The following is a 17476-nucleotide window of genomic DNA, read 5'->3' on the forward strand; positions in this document are numbered from 1 at the left end:
TAAGCTGTCACGGGGTGCACTTGTTTTGCTTTTTTGCACATATATGGAAGCTCGGGCTGACACCTGCTTGCCTGTCTTCAGGGGTCCCAGCTCCGGGCTTGGGCGGGGACTGGCCGTGGGGACAGCAGCGCTCTGCCTGGTGCTGGGTGCTCTGAGGCCTCGTACAGCAAATCTCCACACGCTTAGCGGCTCAAAACAACCCACGTTTACCCTCCCAGTTCTGGAGTTCAGCTCAAAGCCCGAGTGTCGGCAGGGCTGTGGAGGCTCGCGGGAGACTACCTCTTCCACCTGGCCCTCTGCTCATGGCCCTTCCCATTTTCAAAGCCAGCGGCGTGGCAACGACCCCTCACCACCTCTCTGACCCCTCCTCCAAGGCCTGTGTGATTACACCGCGCCACCAGGTGGTGCGGGAGCGACTCCGTGTGGAGACCCTCAGCCACCCCTACAAAGCCCGAGGGAGCCTCTCCACAGGTTCCAGGGCGAGGCTGTGGACACGTCATCATCCCGTCCACTTCCCGGGCACGTGCAGTCGGAAGAGGCACTTCCCAGCCATCCAAACCAGCCTCCCGAGATTTATCCAAACTGGACTTAGAACATGGGGAAGCAGGGAAGTGGGAGCGGAAAGAGGACCCAGATGGACACCTGGCCGGGCCCTGAGAAGGTTTTAGAGATGGTCCTGGAGGATGGAAGGGGCATTCAGCACCGTGGCTGCTGACCAGGGCCAGCAGATGTCCATAACCAGTCACCTGGCGTGTGAGCTCCACCAGCCCACATGGGTCCCGCTGGCTCCACGGGGCACATGGAAGGGTCCTTATGTCCAGCTCACACTGTCTATTCCTCCCTAAGTATCTAGTTCAGACAGAATTGTCCCTACTCACACGTATTGCAGCAATAAAAGAACTAGCACTGGGCTTAAAAATACACCACCAAAAAAAAAAAACTGACAGGAGAAAAGAAAAAATATATAAGCAACAGTCAGATGATACATACACATCAGAAAAAAGAAGAACCTCAGGAAACAGAAGAAAATGTCAAACAAAATTCCACATTACATGGACTACACACACCATAATTTAGCATCCATTTTAGCAAATATTTATTGCGCACCCACTGTGTTCCAGGCACTTTCCGAGGATCAACGAACAACACTCACGAACTCCTGCCCTCATAGGACTTACATTCTAGTGGGGAGGGCTGAGAAGGCACAGTGGACACAGAATGTCTAGTAAATCAGCTGGTGATAAGTGCTGTAAAGGAAAATAGGGCAGTGCAGAATCCAGCAAGTTAAAATTAGGGTGCGGTTGAAAACAGGGATCAGGAAAAGCAAATCTGAAAAAGGTGATGTTAGGGTGAGAACCTGACAGCACGCGAGGGCTAGCAAGAGCATGGACTGGAGGAGGAGGGGAGGTCAAAGACGGCACTGGAGGACATTTTAAAAATCAGCAGTGAAATTAAAATGATCTGGCAACACTTGGGAAAGAAATGCAAGAGAAAATTAAAACTTTTACAAAAATAAAAGCCACTTTAGCAATTTCAAAAAATAAGAGCTGTTGTTGAAAACCCAGTTGGGAACACAGAAAACAGATGTGAGGAAAGCACAGAATGAAATGGCAAAGAATGAAGAGACAAAAGTGGTTCACAAAAGCATGATAGCAGAGCACAGACCGAAGTAGAGAAGATGTGAAAGAGAAAAAAAAAGCATGGAAGGGATATAGCAAAAAAAAACTTTTCTGAAACAAATACAGACCAGAATCTAGAGTTTGAGGAATTGATACCAAAAAATGGCCCAAATGCCAATGAAGCCACTGGACTTCAGAGGTAAAGCCCTGTGAGGCGTCAAGCAGAATGGGTAAGTTGTCCTACACAGGGATTCGGCTCTCATTCCTCCCAGGTGTGGACTCAGCAAAACACTGGCGGTCAAACCCTGAGAGAAAGCAAGAATGTTTGGGTTCAAATTTATATATACCCAGTCATGATATTTGTTCGAGGCAATTTACATTCTCAAGAACTCAAATCCTCTAGCGTCTAGGATCTAACCAAAAGGAGGACAAAAACAAAAGCCTCCAGCATGGGAATCCACTATTTTAGGCATGATTGTCTTGTAATGCACCACTTTTCTAAAATAAAAGGGCTCCAGTGGAGCAGGATGATTAGGAAGGCCTTGCAGGAACCAGGGAACCCATTTTTAAACAAGACTAAAGCTGAGCAACGGGAGACGACGAGCATCAAACTCCCCCCTCAGCATGGAGGACACGGCCCAGGTCCAGACAGGGGACCGCAGGGGGCTCTACCAAGACCCCGCCCCACCAGCGCCACCCCTGCCTGCCGTTGCTCAGGGTAAGAGCATTCTCGATACAACTTCCGGGAGCTTCTTGAGCCTGGCAGAGCCCCTCATTCCCCATCTGTAAAATGGAGGTAGTGACAGAGCTGGGAGGACGGCGTGGCCTCACACAAGCCCGCGGTGAGTCCCCAGGAAATGGCGCCCGTGAGGAGCCACTGGGGGAGCGTCGGCTTGCACTCCTCCAGCGATGGGGCGCGCGCTGCAAGGATGTGGGGGCAGTGGCATTGCTCCCTCCCCTCCCCACTACCCCCTTGACCAGGCCATCTGAGGGCAAAGCACAGGCTCCACACCAGTGTCCTGCTTCCACCCTTGACCCTTTAATTCATTCTCCTTAGAGGCACTGACATCCTTTTGAAACACAAATCTGATGATGTCACTTTGCTACTGGAAATGCCCAAAGGATTCCCATTGCCTTGCTGCCTACTTTCCCTTCCTCTCCTGCCGTCCCACTGCTGTATGGGCTGTGGCCACATTGCTCCCTTCGGGGACCTCCGGTGTAAAGCTGGCTCCTTTGGGGGCCTCTGAGAGGCTCTTTCTTCTATCTGTAGATGAGCTAAAGTATCTCCACCACCCAGAGGCTTCCCAGACTCACCCACCATCCTGATGGCCTTCACTGGTTGTGGGCTGGTGGGCTTGTTCATTGTCTGTGCCCTAGACCCCACCAGTAGAGCTGAATTCCAGCAAGGCCAGGGACTCTCTGAGTCATACACACACCTTCCCCAGACCGGTGCCTGGCGTGTAAGACACATTTGATGAGTCAACAAATGATGGCTGGATGAGTAATAGGGGAATGGATGGGTAGATGGAGATGGATTGCGGGGGGTGGTTAGTGAATGGATGGATGGGAGATTGGGTAGATGCGTGGGTGGATGGTTGGTTGGAAGGTTGGGTAAGTGGTGGGCAGATGTATGGGTGAGTGGAGATGGATGAACGGATGGGTGGCTGGGTGGATGAATGGGTGGATGAATGGGGAGGTTGGATGGAGATAGAGGGAAGGGAAGGGAAGGGAAGGGAAGGGAAGGGAAGGGAAGGGAAGGAAGGGAGACTGGGTGGGTGGGGAAGTGGATGGGTGGATGGATGGGTAAGTGAAGACAGATGGATGATTCCATGGGTAGGTGGGCAGATAGAGATGGGTGGATGTGTGGGTGGGTGGCTGGTTGAATAGGTTGGGGAGGTTGGATGGATGGATGGGTGGGTGGATGGATGGAGGGATGGATAGATGGATGGAGGGAAGGGTGGGTGGCTGGTTGAATAGGTTGGATGGATGGAGGGATGGAGGGATGGAGGGAAGGGTGGGTGGGTGGCATCTGCTGCATGGTTACCATCCCCCTCATCTTCTGCAGGCTGAGCAGCCACACCTACTGAATTTCTGGTGCCCCAGCACGCCTGAATATCACTTTTTATTTTATGATGACAGGTCACAGCTGGGCTGGGCTCTTGGCACCTTCCTCCCTGGATCCCCACCCTCTGCCCCTCAGCGCCCACCCCTGAAGGCCCATGCACTCTGGGGGGTTTGTCCTGTGACACCTTCCCCCCAGCTCCTCCACCAAGTACCAGGCACCCTGCCCCCTCACAGTGGGTGCCTCTCCCCCAGCCCAGGGCACTCTCCTTCCATCCCCGTTCTGCCCCTCCCACCTGAGTCCACCCAGCCTCCTGAGGCCCTCCAGCCCCCCAAAGCCTGCATTTTATCTCTGACTTCTCTCAAGGAGACTTCATGATATCTGCCTGTAAGCCCCCCCAGGAGGGCCCCCAACGCCCAAGGAGGGGTGTAAACGCTAACCTGGGCCCTCCCCTACCAAGCCCTTCCTTCCAGGCTCCAGAACAGAGTCCAAGCTGCACCCCATGGCACCCCAATGCCCGGGCCGCCCACCTCCCCATGGGGGCCACTTTCTTTTATACCTCTTGGCCCTTGGGATTCAGAGCTCAAACCGGGTCTTGCTGCGAAGCCACCTGCACAGGCCCCGCCCGAGCACCTGGACCTCCCGGCCTTGGCTGAGGCTGGGAACTGCCTTTTCTTTGTTTTCTACCGTCCCCGGCTGAGCCCTCAACCCTCTGCCAATCGTCAAGCCTGGGCAGCACGCTGGCTCCAGGGGAAGGGGTCTGGGAGCTGCTGCCTCTGGCTGGGATCGAGCAGGGGCTGGGTGCAGTGGACGTCACCTGGCTCCAAGCCTGGGCTGAGAGCAGTGAGGACAAGTCCACGGGCACATCTCCATCCTGTGGGCCGGGGCTTCCCATTCCAGGCTCTCCCAGGGCTCACAGAGGTGGAGTCCCGGCTGGGAATGCAGCAGAGCAGGTTGTTCAGGGGCCAAGTCCCAGTTTTGGGACATCCGCAGCTCCCCATACCCCAGGCCATTGGCAGGAGAGAGACTCGACAGAACCCTGGGGGCTGCAGGCTACTGGGGACCCAGCCTCAGGGTTATCCCCCAGCCCCTGCGGGTGCCCCCACCCTCAGCACCCCTGCCGGTACCCCCACCACCCCCTGCCGGTACCCCCACCCCTCCTGCCGGTACCCCCACCCCTCCTGCTGGTACCCCCACCCCTCCTGCTGGTACCTCCAATCACCCCCTGCTGGGTGCCCTCACCCCCCCTGCTACCCCCAAAACCTCCACCCGGTACCTTCAAGCCTCCCCACCTGTCACGCCACTGGCACGGCCTCTGCAGGGGCCTCAGGGGTCCCCGAGTGGACCCCGAGTTGAGGGCAGGCCCAGCCCTGCCCCTCTTGCTCCCCCAGGCGCATCCAGCGCTGCACAAACTTGTCTCCCAGGGTTTTTCCACACGAAACACATTTCAGAGGGAAGCGACCTGTCGGGTGAGCTGGGCGTTCCCACCCCACCGCCCAGTCTCCATCTGCAGCACCGCCCCGAGCCGCCTGCACTGACAGACACACCGCAGGGATGGAGCCCAGGACGCCTCGGCCGGCGGGGGCGGCCCCCGGGACCAGCAGCAGGGTAGGTCTCCCACCAACTCGCCCGCCCGGCCGGGCCCTTCCTCGCCCCCTTCTCACCCCTCCTCACCCAGCCGGCCAGGGCCCTCCTCACCCCCTCCCGCCTCACCCCCTCCTTGCCTCCTCCTCGCCCCCTCCTCACCCCCTCCTCACCCCCTCCTCGCTCCCGCCTCACCCCCTCCTCACTCCTGCCTCACCCAATCTTCTGTCCCAGCACGGGTCCTCCCGGGACTGACCACAGAAGGAGAAGGAGGCAAACTCCCCAGGGGCAGGGGGCCAGGGGTCCCAGATGGAAGAACACTGCAGAGATGAGGGCTGCTGGGGGTGGGGGGGAGCCCAGGCCTGCGCTGCTGGGGCCAGCCCCCTGCCCCCTTCCTGCCCAACTCAGGGGCCTCGAGCCGGGTCTGACTGGCCAGGAGCACCTGGGGGAGACCGGGAGGGCAAGGCCCACTTGGCCTGGGCCGCCCCTGCCCGAGCACAGGGCCCTCCCCCACCAGCCCCCTGGGTACCCTGACGCGAGGCCTCTGCAGAGTGTGGGGAGGGAGGCACGACCAGGGGGTCCTCGCTGGGCACCAAGGAGCAGGGCCACGGCGCTACGGCCTGGTTCAGCCCTAAAGCTCGCCCTCCAGCCGAGCCAGACCCAAGCCCACCTCTGAGCCGACCCCTGAGCCGACCCCTGCCACATGGGGCTCGGGGAGGCGGTGCTCTCTGCTGCCCCACACCCCACCTGGCCCAACTCTGCAGTGACCTCCCCCCACCCTTCAGAGCGCAGGGGCCCCCCCACCCCCGCGACACACCGGGTCCAGCTGTCCAGCCTGGCCCAAAGGGCCTACCTGGCTGTTTCGGGCTTGGGAGGAGAAGGCCCAGACCACGTCACCCATCCTGGGCGGGGCTGAAAGGAGGGCTGGCAGCCAGGGGGCCCGGGGCGATGCAGGGCCCGTCCTTCCGCCCGATTTCCACCTTAAGCAGGCAAGCGGCCCCGCCCTCCCACCTGGCCCAGGTGTCCCCGCCCCCAGCCGAGCAGGGCGGGCGTCTGGCTTCAGGGCGGCTCTGGGCGTGGCCCTCAGGGAGGGGGCTCGGGGACAGGGCGCGCAGGACGCGGCAGCAGGCGCACCTCAGGCCGGAGGTGGCCAGGCCGGGCGGACCCAGCCCTGCGAATCCTGCGCCGCCATGCAGGACGGCCACTTCCTGCTCTCCGCCCTGCAGCCCGAGGCCGGCGTGTGCTCCCTGGCGCTGCCGTCGGACCTGCAGCTGGACCGCCGGGGCACCGAGGGGCCCGAGGCCGAGCGGCTGCGGGCGGCTCGCGTCCAGGAGCAGGTCCGCGCCCGCCTCCTGCAGCTGAGCCAGCAGCCGCGGCTCAACGGGGCGGCCGAGGCTGAGGCCGCCAGAGGTAGGCCCGGCCGGGCAGGGTGGGCCGTGGTGGACGGTGGGCCGTGATGGAGGGTGGGCTGGGCCGCGCTGTCTGGCCTGGGGCCGCGCAGGGCCCAGCACTGCGCTTGGCTCCCCGACTCTCTGAGTCACCGCCGCCCCGCCCTGCCGAGGCGTGGGAAGGAGTCACAGGTGGGGCCGTGCCCCCGCCCCTACGTGGACCCCTGGACTTCCAGGCAGAGCCTGGCTGGGCCTTACCCGCCCCACGCCGCCCCACGCCGTAGCTCTCCGCGACCCGCGCACGCACGCGCCCAGGCCCACGGCAGGCGGCTTGGCCTCAGACGCCGACACGGGTGCCCAGGCTCCAGCCGCCCCCACGCTGCCCCTGTGCCCTGGCATGAGTAGGACGGGGGGGGGGGGTCTGGGAAGCCCTGGCTGACGGCCACCTCCCGCCTGAACCAGGGGCTCCCCGGGGGGTTGCAGGGGGAGGGCCAGCAGCGGTGACCCAGATCTTCTGTGGGAACAGTGGGGGGCAGGGCTCAGTGCCAGCCAGGCCCCCCTGGGCAGGAGTCCCGGCCCCACAGGTAGGGGCGAGAGGACAAAAGGAACCGCTGTGGCCGCAAGTTCGAGGCGTCTGTCTAGAAATGCCATTTTCCTCCCTTGCCAGCGTATAGCTGTAGGGATTGAAGTTAGACAGTGAGGAACCTCCCAGGGTGTCAGAGCGGAGAGGCCGGCTCACAGTGGTCCACGGGAAGTGTGGGGGCCCCTTCTGCGGCTGCGCTGCTGGGTTCTCCCCGCGTGGCCTCAGCCTTGCTGGTGGCCAAGCCCGGTGCCCAGGGCACGGGGGTGGAGGGGACGCAGGGAGGGGTTAATTACCACCCTGGCCACCCTGCCAATTAGGGGAGGAGGAGTATCGCTGGCGGAGGGGGGGGTCAAGGCTCCCGAGGTTGGGGACGTGCCCCCAGGCCCAGCCTCACTGGTGTCAAGGGGTTAACAGCCCCTCAACCAAGGCGGGTCTGGGCAGCCTCCCAGGTGTGGGGGTGCTCCCTCAGATCACCTGGCTCCAGCAGGGCCCCCACTTCCTTGTGCCCCTCACCCTGAGCCCCTAAGTCCAAGGCTCCGTGCCCCAGCTCATTCACAGACCCCGGCACCCCCCACTCCCGCCCCAGCCTTCCCCCTGCGCTGGTCCTTTGTTTGGCTCTTACCCGACTGCTTCTCAGACCACCGTCCATCCACCTACCTATCCATCCAAGCAAGCACAAGCCCACCCGTCCGTCTGTCCATTCTGCCATCCCCCACTGTCCATTCGCCAGTCCACGCACCTGTCTGCCTACCTGTCAGCCTGCGCACTCTCCTGTCTGCTGGCCGTCCGCCAGGCCTCCCCTCGCCATCCTCCTGGCTCTCCCTCCTTACCCCTCCATCCATCCGTCTGTCTCTCCACCTGCCTGTCCTGCCCGCCGTGCCTCCATCCACCTCCTTCCACCCCCCTGCCCACTCGTCCCCGAGCTGGAGTCTGTCCTCTTGGGGACAGTGTGCTCCCTGCCTTGGGCCCTACCGGGTGGGAGAAGGGACCAACCGTCACGCAGATCGGGCAGGGAGGCCTGTGCCTCGGTGGGCGCAGCCGCTCCCTGTGTTCTCAATCCAGCCGTGGCGCAGGGGGGTCTGGGCGTGGGGGCAGGCCGGTGGGCTGGGGCCGGCAGGGCTGGGTCAGGGTGGGGGCAGGCGGTGCACCCAGGCGCCAGCAGGGACCGGAGAGCTGACGGGAGGCCCCTGACAATCCCCGGGGCTGGCGTCCACGGGGCCTGACCTGCGCGTCCATGGCCAGAGGCTGGTCCGGAGGCCGAGAGGGGCCGGGGGCTGGGGGCAGCGCGTGCTGTGCCGTCGGGTTGGACTGGGCTACCACGTCCCCCAGGTGCGCCGCGGGCCCAGTACCACACCCTGCAGGGCGGCTTCAGCTCACGCTCCCAGGGCCTGAGTGCGGACGTGGCCTCGGTGAGTGACGCGGGGCCAGCCCTGGGCTCCGCTATCATCTGGGGGGTTCCTGGGTGGGGCTGGGGGTGCTGGGAGAGCCCTGGGACCCTCCCTCACCGCCCTCTCCCCCCGCCCAGACCTTCCGGCCGATCGCCAAGCCCACCTTCAGCCCGGCCTCCTGGTCCTCGCGCTCGGCAGTGGACCTGAGCGCCACTCGGAGGCTAAGCACTGCCCACAATGGGGGCGGGGCCTTCGGAGGGTACGGGGGCGCCGCGGCCGCCACGCCCGCACCCCACCGGCCGGTCTCCTTCCACGAGCGCAGCAGAGTGGGCAGCCGGGCAGACTACGACTCTCTGTCCCTGCGCTCCCTGAGGCTGGGGGGCGGGGGCCTGGATGACCGCTACAGCGTGGCATCTGAGCAGCTGGAGCCCGCAGCCGGCACTGCCTACAGGGCCTTCGCCTACGAGCGCCAGGCCAGCTCCGGGTCGGGCCAGGCAGGGGGGATGGACTGGCTGGAGCCCGCCGAGGGCCCCCCCAGCCGGACCATCCGCGCCCCTGCCATGCGGACGCTGCAGCGGTTCCAGAGCAGCCACCGCAGCCGGGGCGCCCTGGGGGCCGCGCCGGGGGTGGTCCTGGAGCCCATGGCCCGAGCCCCCTCTGTGCGCAGCCTCAGCCTCAGCCTGGCCGACCCGGGCCACCTGCCGGACGTGCGGGGGCTGGACAGCTACAGTGGCCACCACGCCCTGCAGAGGCTGAGCAGCGGGTGAGCCTGCAGCATGGGGAGGGTTTCTGCCTCGGCCCTGCCCGGCCCGGCCTGACCCCGACCCCTGGCCCTACAGCTTCGACGACATCGACTTGCCCTCAGCAGTCAAGTACCTCATGGCCTCGGACCCCAACCTGCAGGTGCTGGGCGCAGCCTACATCCAGCACAAGTGCTACAGCGACGCCGTGGCCAAGAAGCAGGTGGCCGCCCCTGACAGCACTGACCCCTCCCCGACCACCCTCCCTGCCCGCCACCCTCCCTGACTCCCCCCTTTGCTGACCACTGACCCGACCATACCTAGCTGATCCCCAAACTGATTGGGGAGACCCTATCCTGGAAAGAGCCTCCTCAGTGGAGGAGGATGGGAGTGGGCAATTTGTACACACCTGCATACACCTGCACGTGTACACGTACACCTGTGTACACCTGCACGTTTGTGCATCTACCTGTGTATACCTGCACACATCTGCACATGTGGATATCCACTTGCATACACTTGCACATTTGTGCACCCACCTGTGTACACCTGCACACACGTACCTGTGTATACCTGTGTATTTGTGCAAACATGCACCTGTGTACACCTGCACATTTGTGCATCCACCTGTGTACACCTGCCCGTGTGCACATCGCACACACCTGTGCTCACCTGTGCACGAGTGCCTCCATCTGCACGCGCCCTCACTGTCTGCGTACCGTGCCCGGCAGGCCCGCAGCCTTCAGGCGGTGCCTAGGCTGGTGAAGCTCTTCAACCACGCCAACCAGGAGGTGCAGCGCCACGCCACGGGCGCCATGCGCAACCTCATCTACGACAACGCAGACAATAAGCTGGCGCTGGTGGAGGAGAACGGCATCTTCGAGCTGCTGCGGACTCTGCGCGAGCAGGACGACGAGCTGCGCAAGAACGTCACAGGTGGGCCCTGCCCGCCCTCGCCCCCTCAGCCCTCCCGGCCGTGCCCGCCTCTTGCCTCCTGCCAGCTCTGTCCCTGTGCCGTGTCTTGCTGGGCCAGCACCCAGCCCCCAGGCCCCCGAGCCTTGACCACATCCTTTGGCTGAGGCGCAAAAAGCCAATCCCAGCCCTGGGGAGTAAAGAGCCAGACATTGGGGGGCTCCCCCCATTCCTGGAAAGGCCAGGGGGGCCCCTGGGGGGCTGCCCCTGACCCCAGGCCCCTGCCCCAGGGATCCTGTGGAACCTGTCGTCCAGCGACCACCTGAAGGACCGCCTGGCCCGGGACACCCTGGAGCAGCTCACAGACCTGGTGCTGAGCCCCCTCTCGGGGGCCGGGGGGCCGCCCCTCATCCAGCAGAACGCCTCGGAGGCCGAGATCTTCTACAACGCCACGGGCTTCCTTAGGTGTGTGCCGCACGGCGGGGAGCCAGCCGGGCGGGGTGGGGGCCTGCGGCCGGCCTGGAGAGCCACAGGCTCTGCTACCGGGGAGGCCCCAGGAGGGAGGGGTGCTCACTCCGAGGGTGGAGGAGCATTGGAGGGAGCAGAGAAACGTGGGCGCCCCGCAGGCAGGGGGGCTGAGGTGGGGACGGGCAAGGAGCCTGCCTGGGTCCCTGGGGGCTGGGCCTGGGTCCCTGGAGAGGGGGCTGGGTCTGGGTCCCCGGGGGGAGGGCCTGCCTGTGTCCCTTGAGGAGTGGGCCTGGGTTCCTAGGGGGGCCTTCCTGGGTCCCTGGGGGGTGAGCCTGGGTCCCGTGAGGGGTGGACTTGGGTCCCTGGGGGGCCTGCCTGGGCCCCTGGGGGGTGGGCCTGGGTCCCTGGGGAGGGGGCTGGACCTGGGTCCCTGGGGGGAGGGCCTGCCTGTGTCCCTTGAGGGGTGGGCCTGGGTCCCTGGGGGGAGGGCCTGCCTGTGTCCCTTGAGGGGTGGGCCTGGGTCCCTTGAGGGGTGGGCCTGGGTCCCTGGAGAGGGGGCTGGGCCTGGGTCCCTGGGGGGGGCCTGCCTGTGTCCCTTGAGGGGTAGGCCTGGGTTCCTAGGGGGGCCTTCCTGGGTCCCTGGGGGGTGAGCCTGGGTCCCGTGAGGGGTGGACTTGGGTCCCTGGGGGGCCTGCCTGGGCCCCTGGGGGGTGGGCCTGGGTCCCTGGGGAGGGGGCTGGGCCTGGGTCCCTGGGGGGAGGGCTGGGCCTGGGTCCCTGGGGGGAGGGCCTGCCTGTGTCCCTTGAGGGGTGGGCCTGGGTCCCTGGGGGAAGGGCCTGCCTGTGTCCCTTGAGGGGTGGGCCTGGGTCCCTGGGGAGGGAGCTGGGCCTGGGTCCCTGTGGGGAGGGCCTGCCTGTGTCCCTTGAGGGGTGGGCCTGGGTCCCTGGGGGGAGGGCCTGCCTGTGTCCCTTGAGGGGTGGGCCTGGGTTCCTAGGGGGGCCTTCCTGGGTCCCTGGGGGGTGGGCCTGGGTCCCTGGGGAGGGGGCTGGGCCTGGGTCCCTGGGGGGAGGGCCTGCCTGTGTCCCTTGAGGGGTGGGCCTGGGTTCCTAGGGGGGCCTTCCTGGGTCCCTGGGGGGTGGGCCTGGGTCCCTGGGGAGGGGGCTGGGCCTGGGTCCCTGGGGGGAGGGCCTGCCTGTGTCCCTTGAGGGGTGGGCCAGGGTCCCTGGGGAGGGGGCTGGGCCTGGGTCCCTGGGGGAGGGCCTGCCTGTGTCCCTTGAGGGGTGGGCCTGTGTCCCTTGAGGGGTGGGCCTGGGTCCCTGGAGAGGGGGCTGGGCCTGGGTCCCTGGGGGGGGCCTGCCTGTGAGGGGTGGGCCTGGGCCCCTGGGGTCTCTGACTAGCCTCTGTCCACAGGAACCTCAGCTCAGCCTCCCAGGTCACCCGCCAGAAGATGCGGGAATGCCACGGGCTGGTGGACGCCCTGGTCACCTACATCAACCACGCCCTGGACGTGGGCAAGTGCGAGGACAAGGTGAGGGCTGGCTGGTGCTGCGGGAGCCCGGGGGGCCTGGCCTGCCCTGACGGCCCCTGCCCCTGCAGAGCGTGGAGAACGCCGCATGCGTGCTGAGGAACCTGTCCTACCGCCTCTACGACGAGATGCCCCCATCCGCCCTGCAGCGGCTCGAGGGCCGGGGCCGCAGGGACCTGGCGGCCGCACCGCCCGGCGAGGTGGTGGGCTGCTTCACGCCACAGAGCCGGCGGCTGCGCGAGGTGGGCACGGGCCGGCGGGGGCGCGGGGGCGGCCGAGCCCAGCCTGGCCTGACCCGCTGACCCTCCGCCCTCCCGCCCAGCTGCCCCTCACGGCCGACGCGCTCACCTTTGCGGAGGTTTCCAAGGACCCCAAGGGCCTCGAGTGGCTGTGGAGCCCCCAGATCGTGGGGCTGTACAACCGGCTGCTGCAGCGCTGCGAGCTCAACAGGCACACCACCGAAGCCGCGGCCGGGGCCCTGCAGAACATCACCGCGGGCGACCGCAGGGTGCGCAGCGGCTGGGGCTCCTGCGCCTTGGGCAGGGGGCTGGGATGCGGCGGGGGGGCTGCTCTTGGGAGCCCAGGGTCTGCTGGGGGAGAGGAGAGAGCAGGAGCAGAAGTGTCAGTGACACAAAGCGGCTGGAGGGATGGAGGGACAGTGATGGAGAGCAGAGGATGGAGGACAGAGGGATGAAGGGACAGAAGGACAGAGGAGTACAGGATGGAGGACAGAAGATGGAGAATAGAGAGATGAAGAGAGTGGAGGATGGAGGACAGGATGGAGGATGGTGAGATGGAGGGACAGAGGAACAGGGATGGAGAGAGTGGAGAACGGACGACAGAGGATGGAGGATGGAGGGACGGAGGGACAGAGGGACAGGGATGGAGAGTGGAGGATGGAGAGATGGAGGATGGAGGGATAAAGGGGCAGAAGGAAAAAGGAATAGAGGGATGGAGAGTGGAGGATGGAGAGATGGGGTGGAGGACAGGAGGACAGAGGGATGGAGAGAGTGGAGGATGGAGGCTGGAGGCTGGAGGCTGGAGGAATGAAGGGACAGGGATGAAGGGATGGAGGGACAGAAGGATGGAGAGAGTGGAGGATGGAGGACAGAGGGAAGGAGGGACAGGGACAGAGAATGGAGAGATGGAGGATGGAAGAATGAAAAATGGAAGGACAGACAGATGGATAGAGGGACAGAGGAATGGAGGAATAGAGGGACAAAGGGACAGAGGGATGAAGAGACAGAGAAATGGAGAATGGAGGGATGGAAAATGGAGGGATGGACAGATGGATGGAGGAACAGAGGGAGAGAGGGATGGAGTGGAGGATGGAGGGTGGAGGAATGAAAGGACAGAGGAATGGAGGATGGCGAGACCGGAGGGAGGGATGGAGGGATGGAGGATGGAGGATGGAGGAATGGATAATGGCAAGACAGATGGATGGAGAGACAGGAACAGAGGGATGGAGAGAGTAGAGGATGGTGGACAGAGGATGGAGGGATGGAGGACGGAGGGATGAAGGGACAGAAGGACAGAGGAGTTGAGAATGGAGGACAAAAGATGGAGAATAGAGGAATGGAGAGAGTGGAGGATGGAGGACAGGATGGAGGATGGAGGATGGAGGACAGAGGGATGAAGGGACAGAAGGACAGGACAGAGGGATGAAGGGACAGAAGGACAGGACAGAGGGATGGTGAGAGTGGAGGATGGAAGATGGAGGATGGAAGACAGAGAGAAGGAGAGACAGGGACAGAGAATGGAGGGACAGTGGATGGAGGAGTGGAAAATGGAAGGACAGACGGATGGATGGAGGGACAGAGAGATGGAGGGATGGAGAGACAGGAATGGAGGATGGAGGAATGGAAAATGGAGGGACGGACAGATGGATGGAGGGACAGAGGGGTGGAGTGGAGAATGGAGGGTGGAGGAATGAAGGGACAGAGGAATGGAAGATGGAGAGACAGAGGGAGGAATGGAGGGATGAAGGACGGAGGATGGAGGAATGGAAAATGGTGAGACAGACAGATGGAGGGACAGAGGAACAGAGGGATGGAGAGAGTGGAGGATGGCAGACAGAGGGTGGAGGATGGAGGGACAGGGATGGAGAGAATGGAAGATGGAGGATGGAGGGTGGAGGGATGAAGGGACAAAGGGGTGGAGGGTGGAGGATGGAGGGACAGGGATGGAGAGGGTGGAGGGTGGAGGGTGGAGGGTGGAAGGACATAGAGATGGAGGGTGGAGGGTGGAAGGACATAGAGATGGAGGGTGGAGGGACGGAAGCCGCTCCAGGAGGCGGCCGAGGGCTTGCTGCTTGAAGACCAGGAGGGCAGCACGTGGCCATCTGAACCCCGAAAGCCTGGCCCATCACAGGGCAGGAAGGGAGCCACACGGTAACGTGCGCTTATCTTCTACTGCACGTTAAAGTTTGCAAGGAGAGGGTGTTCCAGCTGCAAAGCGTTGAACGAACTCAGTTTCATGTCCTTTTTGATTTTTATTTTTTAAGAGCACTTTAAATTTGCAACTGAAATTCCTTTGAACCAGTAATCCATGAACTGGTTGTTCTAGTTCCAGTAGCGTTAAGAATGGCTTTTTGAAAAGTACTGATAATGGTAAATCCTTAAATTTATCCTAAACACTGTACTGTTAAACCAGTGTGTGAAATTTGACAGTATGCAGCGATTCATGCCAAAGAAATCCAAAGAAAAGGGGTCGAGGAGATAAGTCTGGGGTCTCAGGTGGGGCTGGGCCCTGCGCGGCTGGGCTGAAGTGGGGCACGGGGAGGCTGGGCCTGAAGGAGGTGATGCCAGTCGCCCTTGGGGAGGCCCCGCTGGAGGGGCAAGGTGCACAGAGCCCACCCGGCGGGGGGCGGCCCAGGGCTTCTGGGCAGAGCCGCAGCCTCAACCAGCCCCTCCCCGTGCAGTGGGCCGGCGTGCTGAGCCGCCTGGCCCTGGAGCAGGAGCGCATCCTCAACCCGCTGCTGGACCGCGTGCGGACCGCCGACCACCACCAGCTGCGCTCGCTGACCGGCCTCATCCGCAACCTGTCCCGCAACGCCAGGAACAAGGACGAGATGTGTGAGTCAGGCTGGCCGGCACCCGGCTTCCCGCCCCGCCACGCCAGGCCCGCACCCGCTTCCCACCCCTGCACGCGCCCTGCCAGGCCTGCACCCCGGTTCCTGCCCCCGCCCCACCAGGCCCGCACCCTGGTTCCCTGCCTCGCAGGGCCACGCCCGCACAGGGCTCCCCGCCCCTGCCCCCACCCTGCCAGGCCCGCACCCGCTTCCCGCCCTGCACCGGGTTCCCCGCCTCCACCCGGCCTGCACCCTGGGTTCCCGTCCCGCCCCCCCAGGCCCGCACCCTGGTTCCCTGCCCCACAGCACCATGCCAGGCCCACACCAGGTTCCAGCCTCTGCCCGGCCAGGCCCGCACCCCAGTTCCCACCCCGCCCCGCCAGGCCTGCACCCGGGTTCCTGCCCCTGCCCAGCCTGCACCCCGGTTCCCAGCCTCTGCCCAGCCAGGCCCGCACCCCGGGTTCCCGCCCCACCCAGCCAGGCCCGCACCCGCTTCCCCACCCCAGCACCCGCCCTGCCAGGCCTGCACCCGGCTTCCCGCCCCGCCCCACCAGGCCTGCACCCCGGTTCCCTGCCTCGCAGGGCCACGCCTGCACAGGGCTCCCCGCCCCTGCCCCCACCCTGCCAGGCCCGCACCCGCTTCCCACCCTGCACGGGGTTCGCCGCCCCCCCAGGCCCGCACCCCGGGTTCCCCCCCGCCCCGCCAGGCCTGCATCCAGGTTCCTGCCCCTGCCCAGCCTGCACCCTGGTTTCCAGCCTCTGCCCGGCCAGGCCTGCACCCGGGTTCCTGCCCCTGCCCAGCCTGCACCCCGGTTCCCAGCCTCTGCCCAGCCAGGCCCGCACCCCGGGTTCCCGCCTCGCCCCGCCAGGCCCACGGTCTGCCGGCCTCACGGTCTGCCGGCCTCACGGTCTCCCGCCTGGGGCTGGCTCTGGCACGGGGAGAAGGCAGGACAAAGGTCCTGAGCTGCGAGGGAGGGGCCGCAGCTGGCCTCCTGCTCGCTCCTCCCGCAGCCACCAAGGTGGTGAGTCACCTGATTGAGAAGCTCCCGGGCAGCGTGGGGGAGAAGTGCCCCCCGGCCGACGTGCTGGTCAACATCGTGGCCGTGCTCAACAACCTCGTGGTGGCCAGCCCCATCGCCGCCCGCGACCTGCTCTACTTCGACGGTCTCCGCAAGCTCATCTTCATCAAGAAGAAGTGCGACAGGTGAGGGCCCGGCCTGACCCCGCCGTGGGACCCCCACCCCAAGGGCGACCCCCCCCCTGAGGGCCGACCCCCCCGCGGCAGCCCGCACCCCCCAGCACCCCGGAAGCCCGGGCTCACGCGGCCCACCCGCCCTGACCCCACCCCCACGCCAGCCCCGACAGCGAGAAGTCTTCCCGGGCCGCCTCCAGCCTCCTGGCCAACCTGTGGCAGTACAGCAAGCTCCACCGCGACTTCCGGGCGGTGCGTTTGTGGGCAGGGCCCCGGGTGTGGGCTGTGGGGGGGGGGGCACAGACACCGGGCGCCCCCGAGGGAGACCAGGGCAGCGCCTGCGGGCAGGCAGCTCACGGAGGCACTGTTGGCTGCAGAAGGGCTACCGGAAGGAAGACTTCCTAGGCCCGTAGCGAGGCACAGCTGGAAGAGGCGCCGCCCGGCCCCCGAGGACACTCAGCGCGCCGACCGCCGGCTGGCCTGGACGGGAGCCCCGCACGCGAACCTGCGAGGGGCCTGGGCCACCAGGGCGGGGGCAGGGCTTGCGGCTGGGAATTTTCGTCTTGGCTTCTGCGGGGGTGGGGGTCTCAGGCTGCTGTGGGGCTTGCGGGTGGTGACCTGGTCACACTTGGCGAAGGGGGGCTGGCCATGGCCCGGCAGCACCTGGGACAGCCAGCACGGGCCAATAAAGCTGCCGTGGACATGCAGCCCCCGTGCTTCCTTGACGGAGACGCGGTGTCCACACACACCCCTGCACACATATGCCTCCCAAGTCAGACACCCAGGACGGGACGAGAGGAGCATGCAGGGGCCGGGGAAGGGGAGGGCAGCGCGGGCAGCACAGGGCAAGAGGGCACGGGCAGAGGCCATGGGCAGCAGAGGGGGCCTTGGTGCTGCTGGGGGCAACCTGAGCAGACGAGGGGTGGAGGCGGCAGTGGCCACTCG

The 17476-nt window shown here is 64.8% G+C and overlaps 2 protein-coding genes across 2 annotated transcripts; one reads left to right on the forward strand and one right to left on the reverse strand.

The window, feature by feature from the left end:
• Window positions 1-1079: 1079 nt before the first annotated feature.
• On the reverse strand, window positions 1080-4185 carry LOC139439773 (uncharacterized). The gene is made up of 3 exons (XM_071217852.1): window positions 4138-4185; window positions 2934-3994; window positions 1080-1924 (listed from the first exon to the last, which is right to left on the reverse strand). The coding sequence occupies exons 1-2, from the start codon at window positions 4183-4185 to the stop codon at window positions 3044-3046; spliced, it is 999 nt and encodes a 332-aa protein (XP_071073953.1). The 3' UTR covers window positions 1080-1924; window positions 2934-3043.
• A 1009-nt stretch (window positions 4186-5194) lies between these two features.
• Window positions 5195-17238, forward strand: PKP3 (plakophilin 3). The gene is made up of 14 exons (XM_058304855.2): window positions 5195-5289; window positions 6492-6675; window positions 8566-8645; window positions 8762-9387; window positions 9464-9587; window positions 10096-10300; window positions 10567-10741; window positions 12155-12272; window positions 12341-12511; window positions 12592-12777; window positions 15190-15343; window positions 16351-16543; window positions 16696-16783; window positions 16909-17238. The coding sequence occupies exons 1-14, from the start codon at window positions 5236-5238 to the stop codon at window positions 16942-16944; spliced, it is 2394 nt and encodes a 797-aa protein (XP_058160838.2). The 5' UTR covers window positions 5195-5235; the 3' UTR covers window positions 16945-17238.
• The last annotated feature ends 238 nt before the right edge of the window (window positions 17239-17476 follow it).

The sequence above is a fragment of the Dasypus novemcinctus genome, chromosome 10 (genome assembly GCF_030445035.2).
Source record: "Dasypus novemcinctus isolate mDasNov1 chromosome 10, mDasNov1.1.hap2, whole genome shotgun sequence".
NCBI classification, from domain to species: domain Eukaryota; kingdom Metazoa; phylum Chordata; class Mammalia; order Cingulata; family Dasypodidae; genus Dasypus; species Dasypus novemcinctus.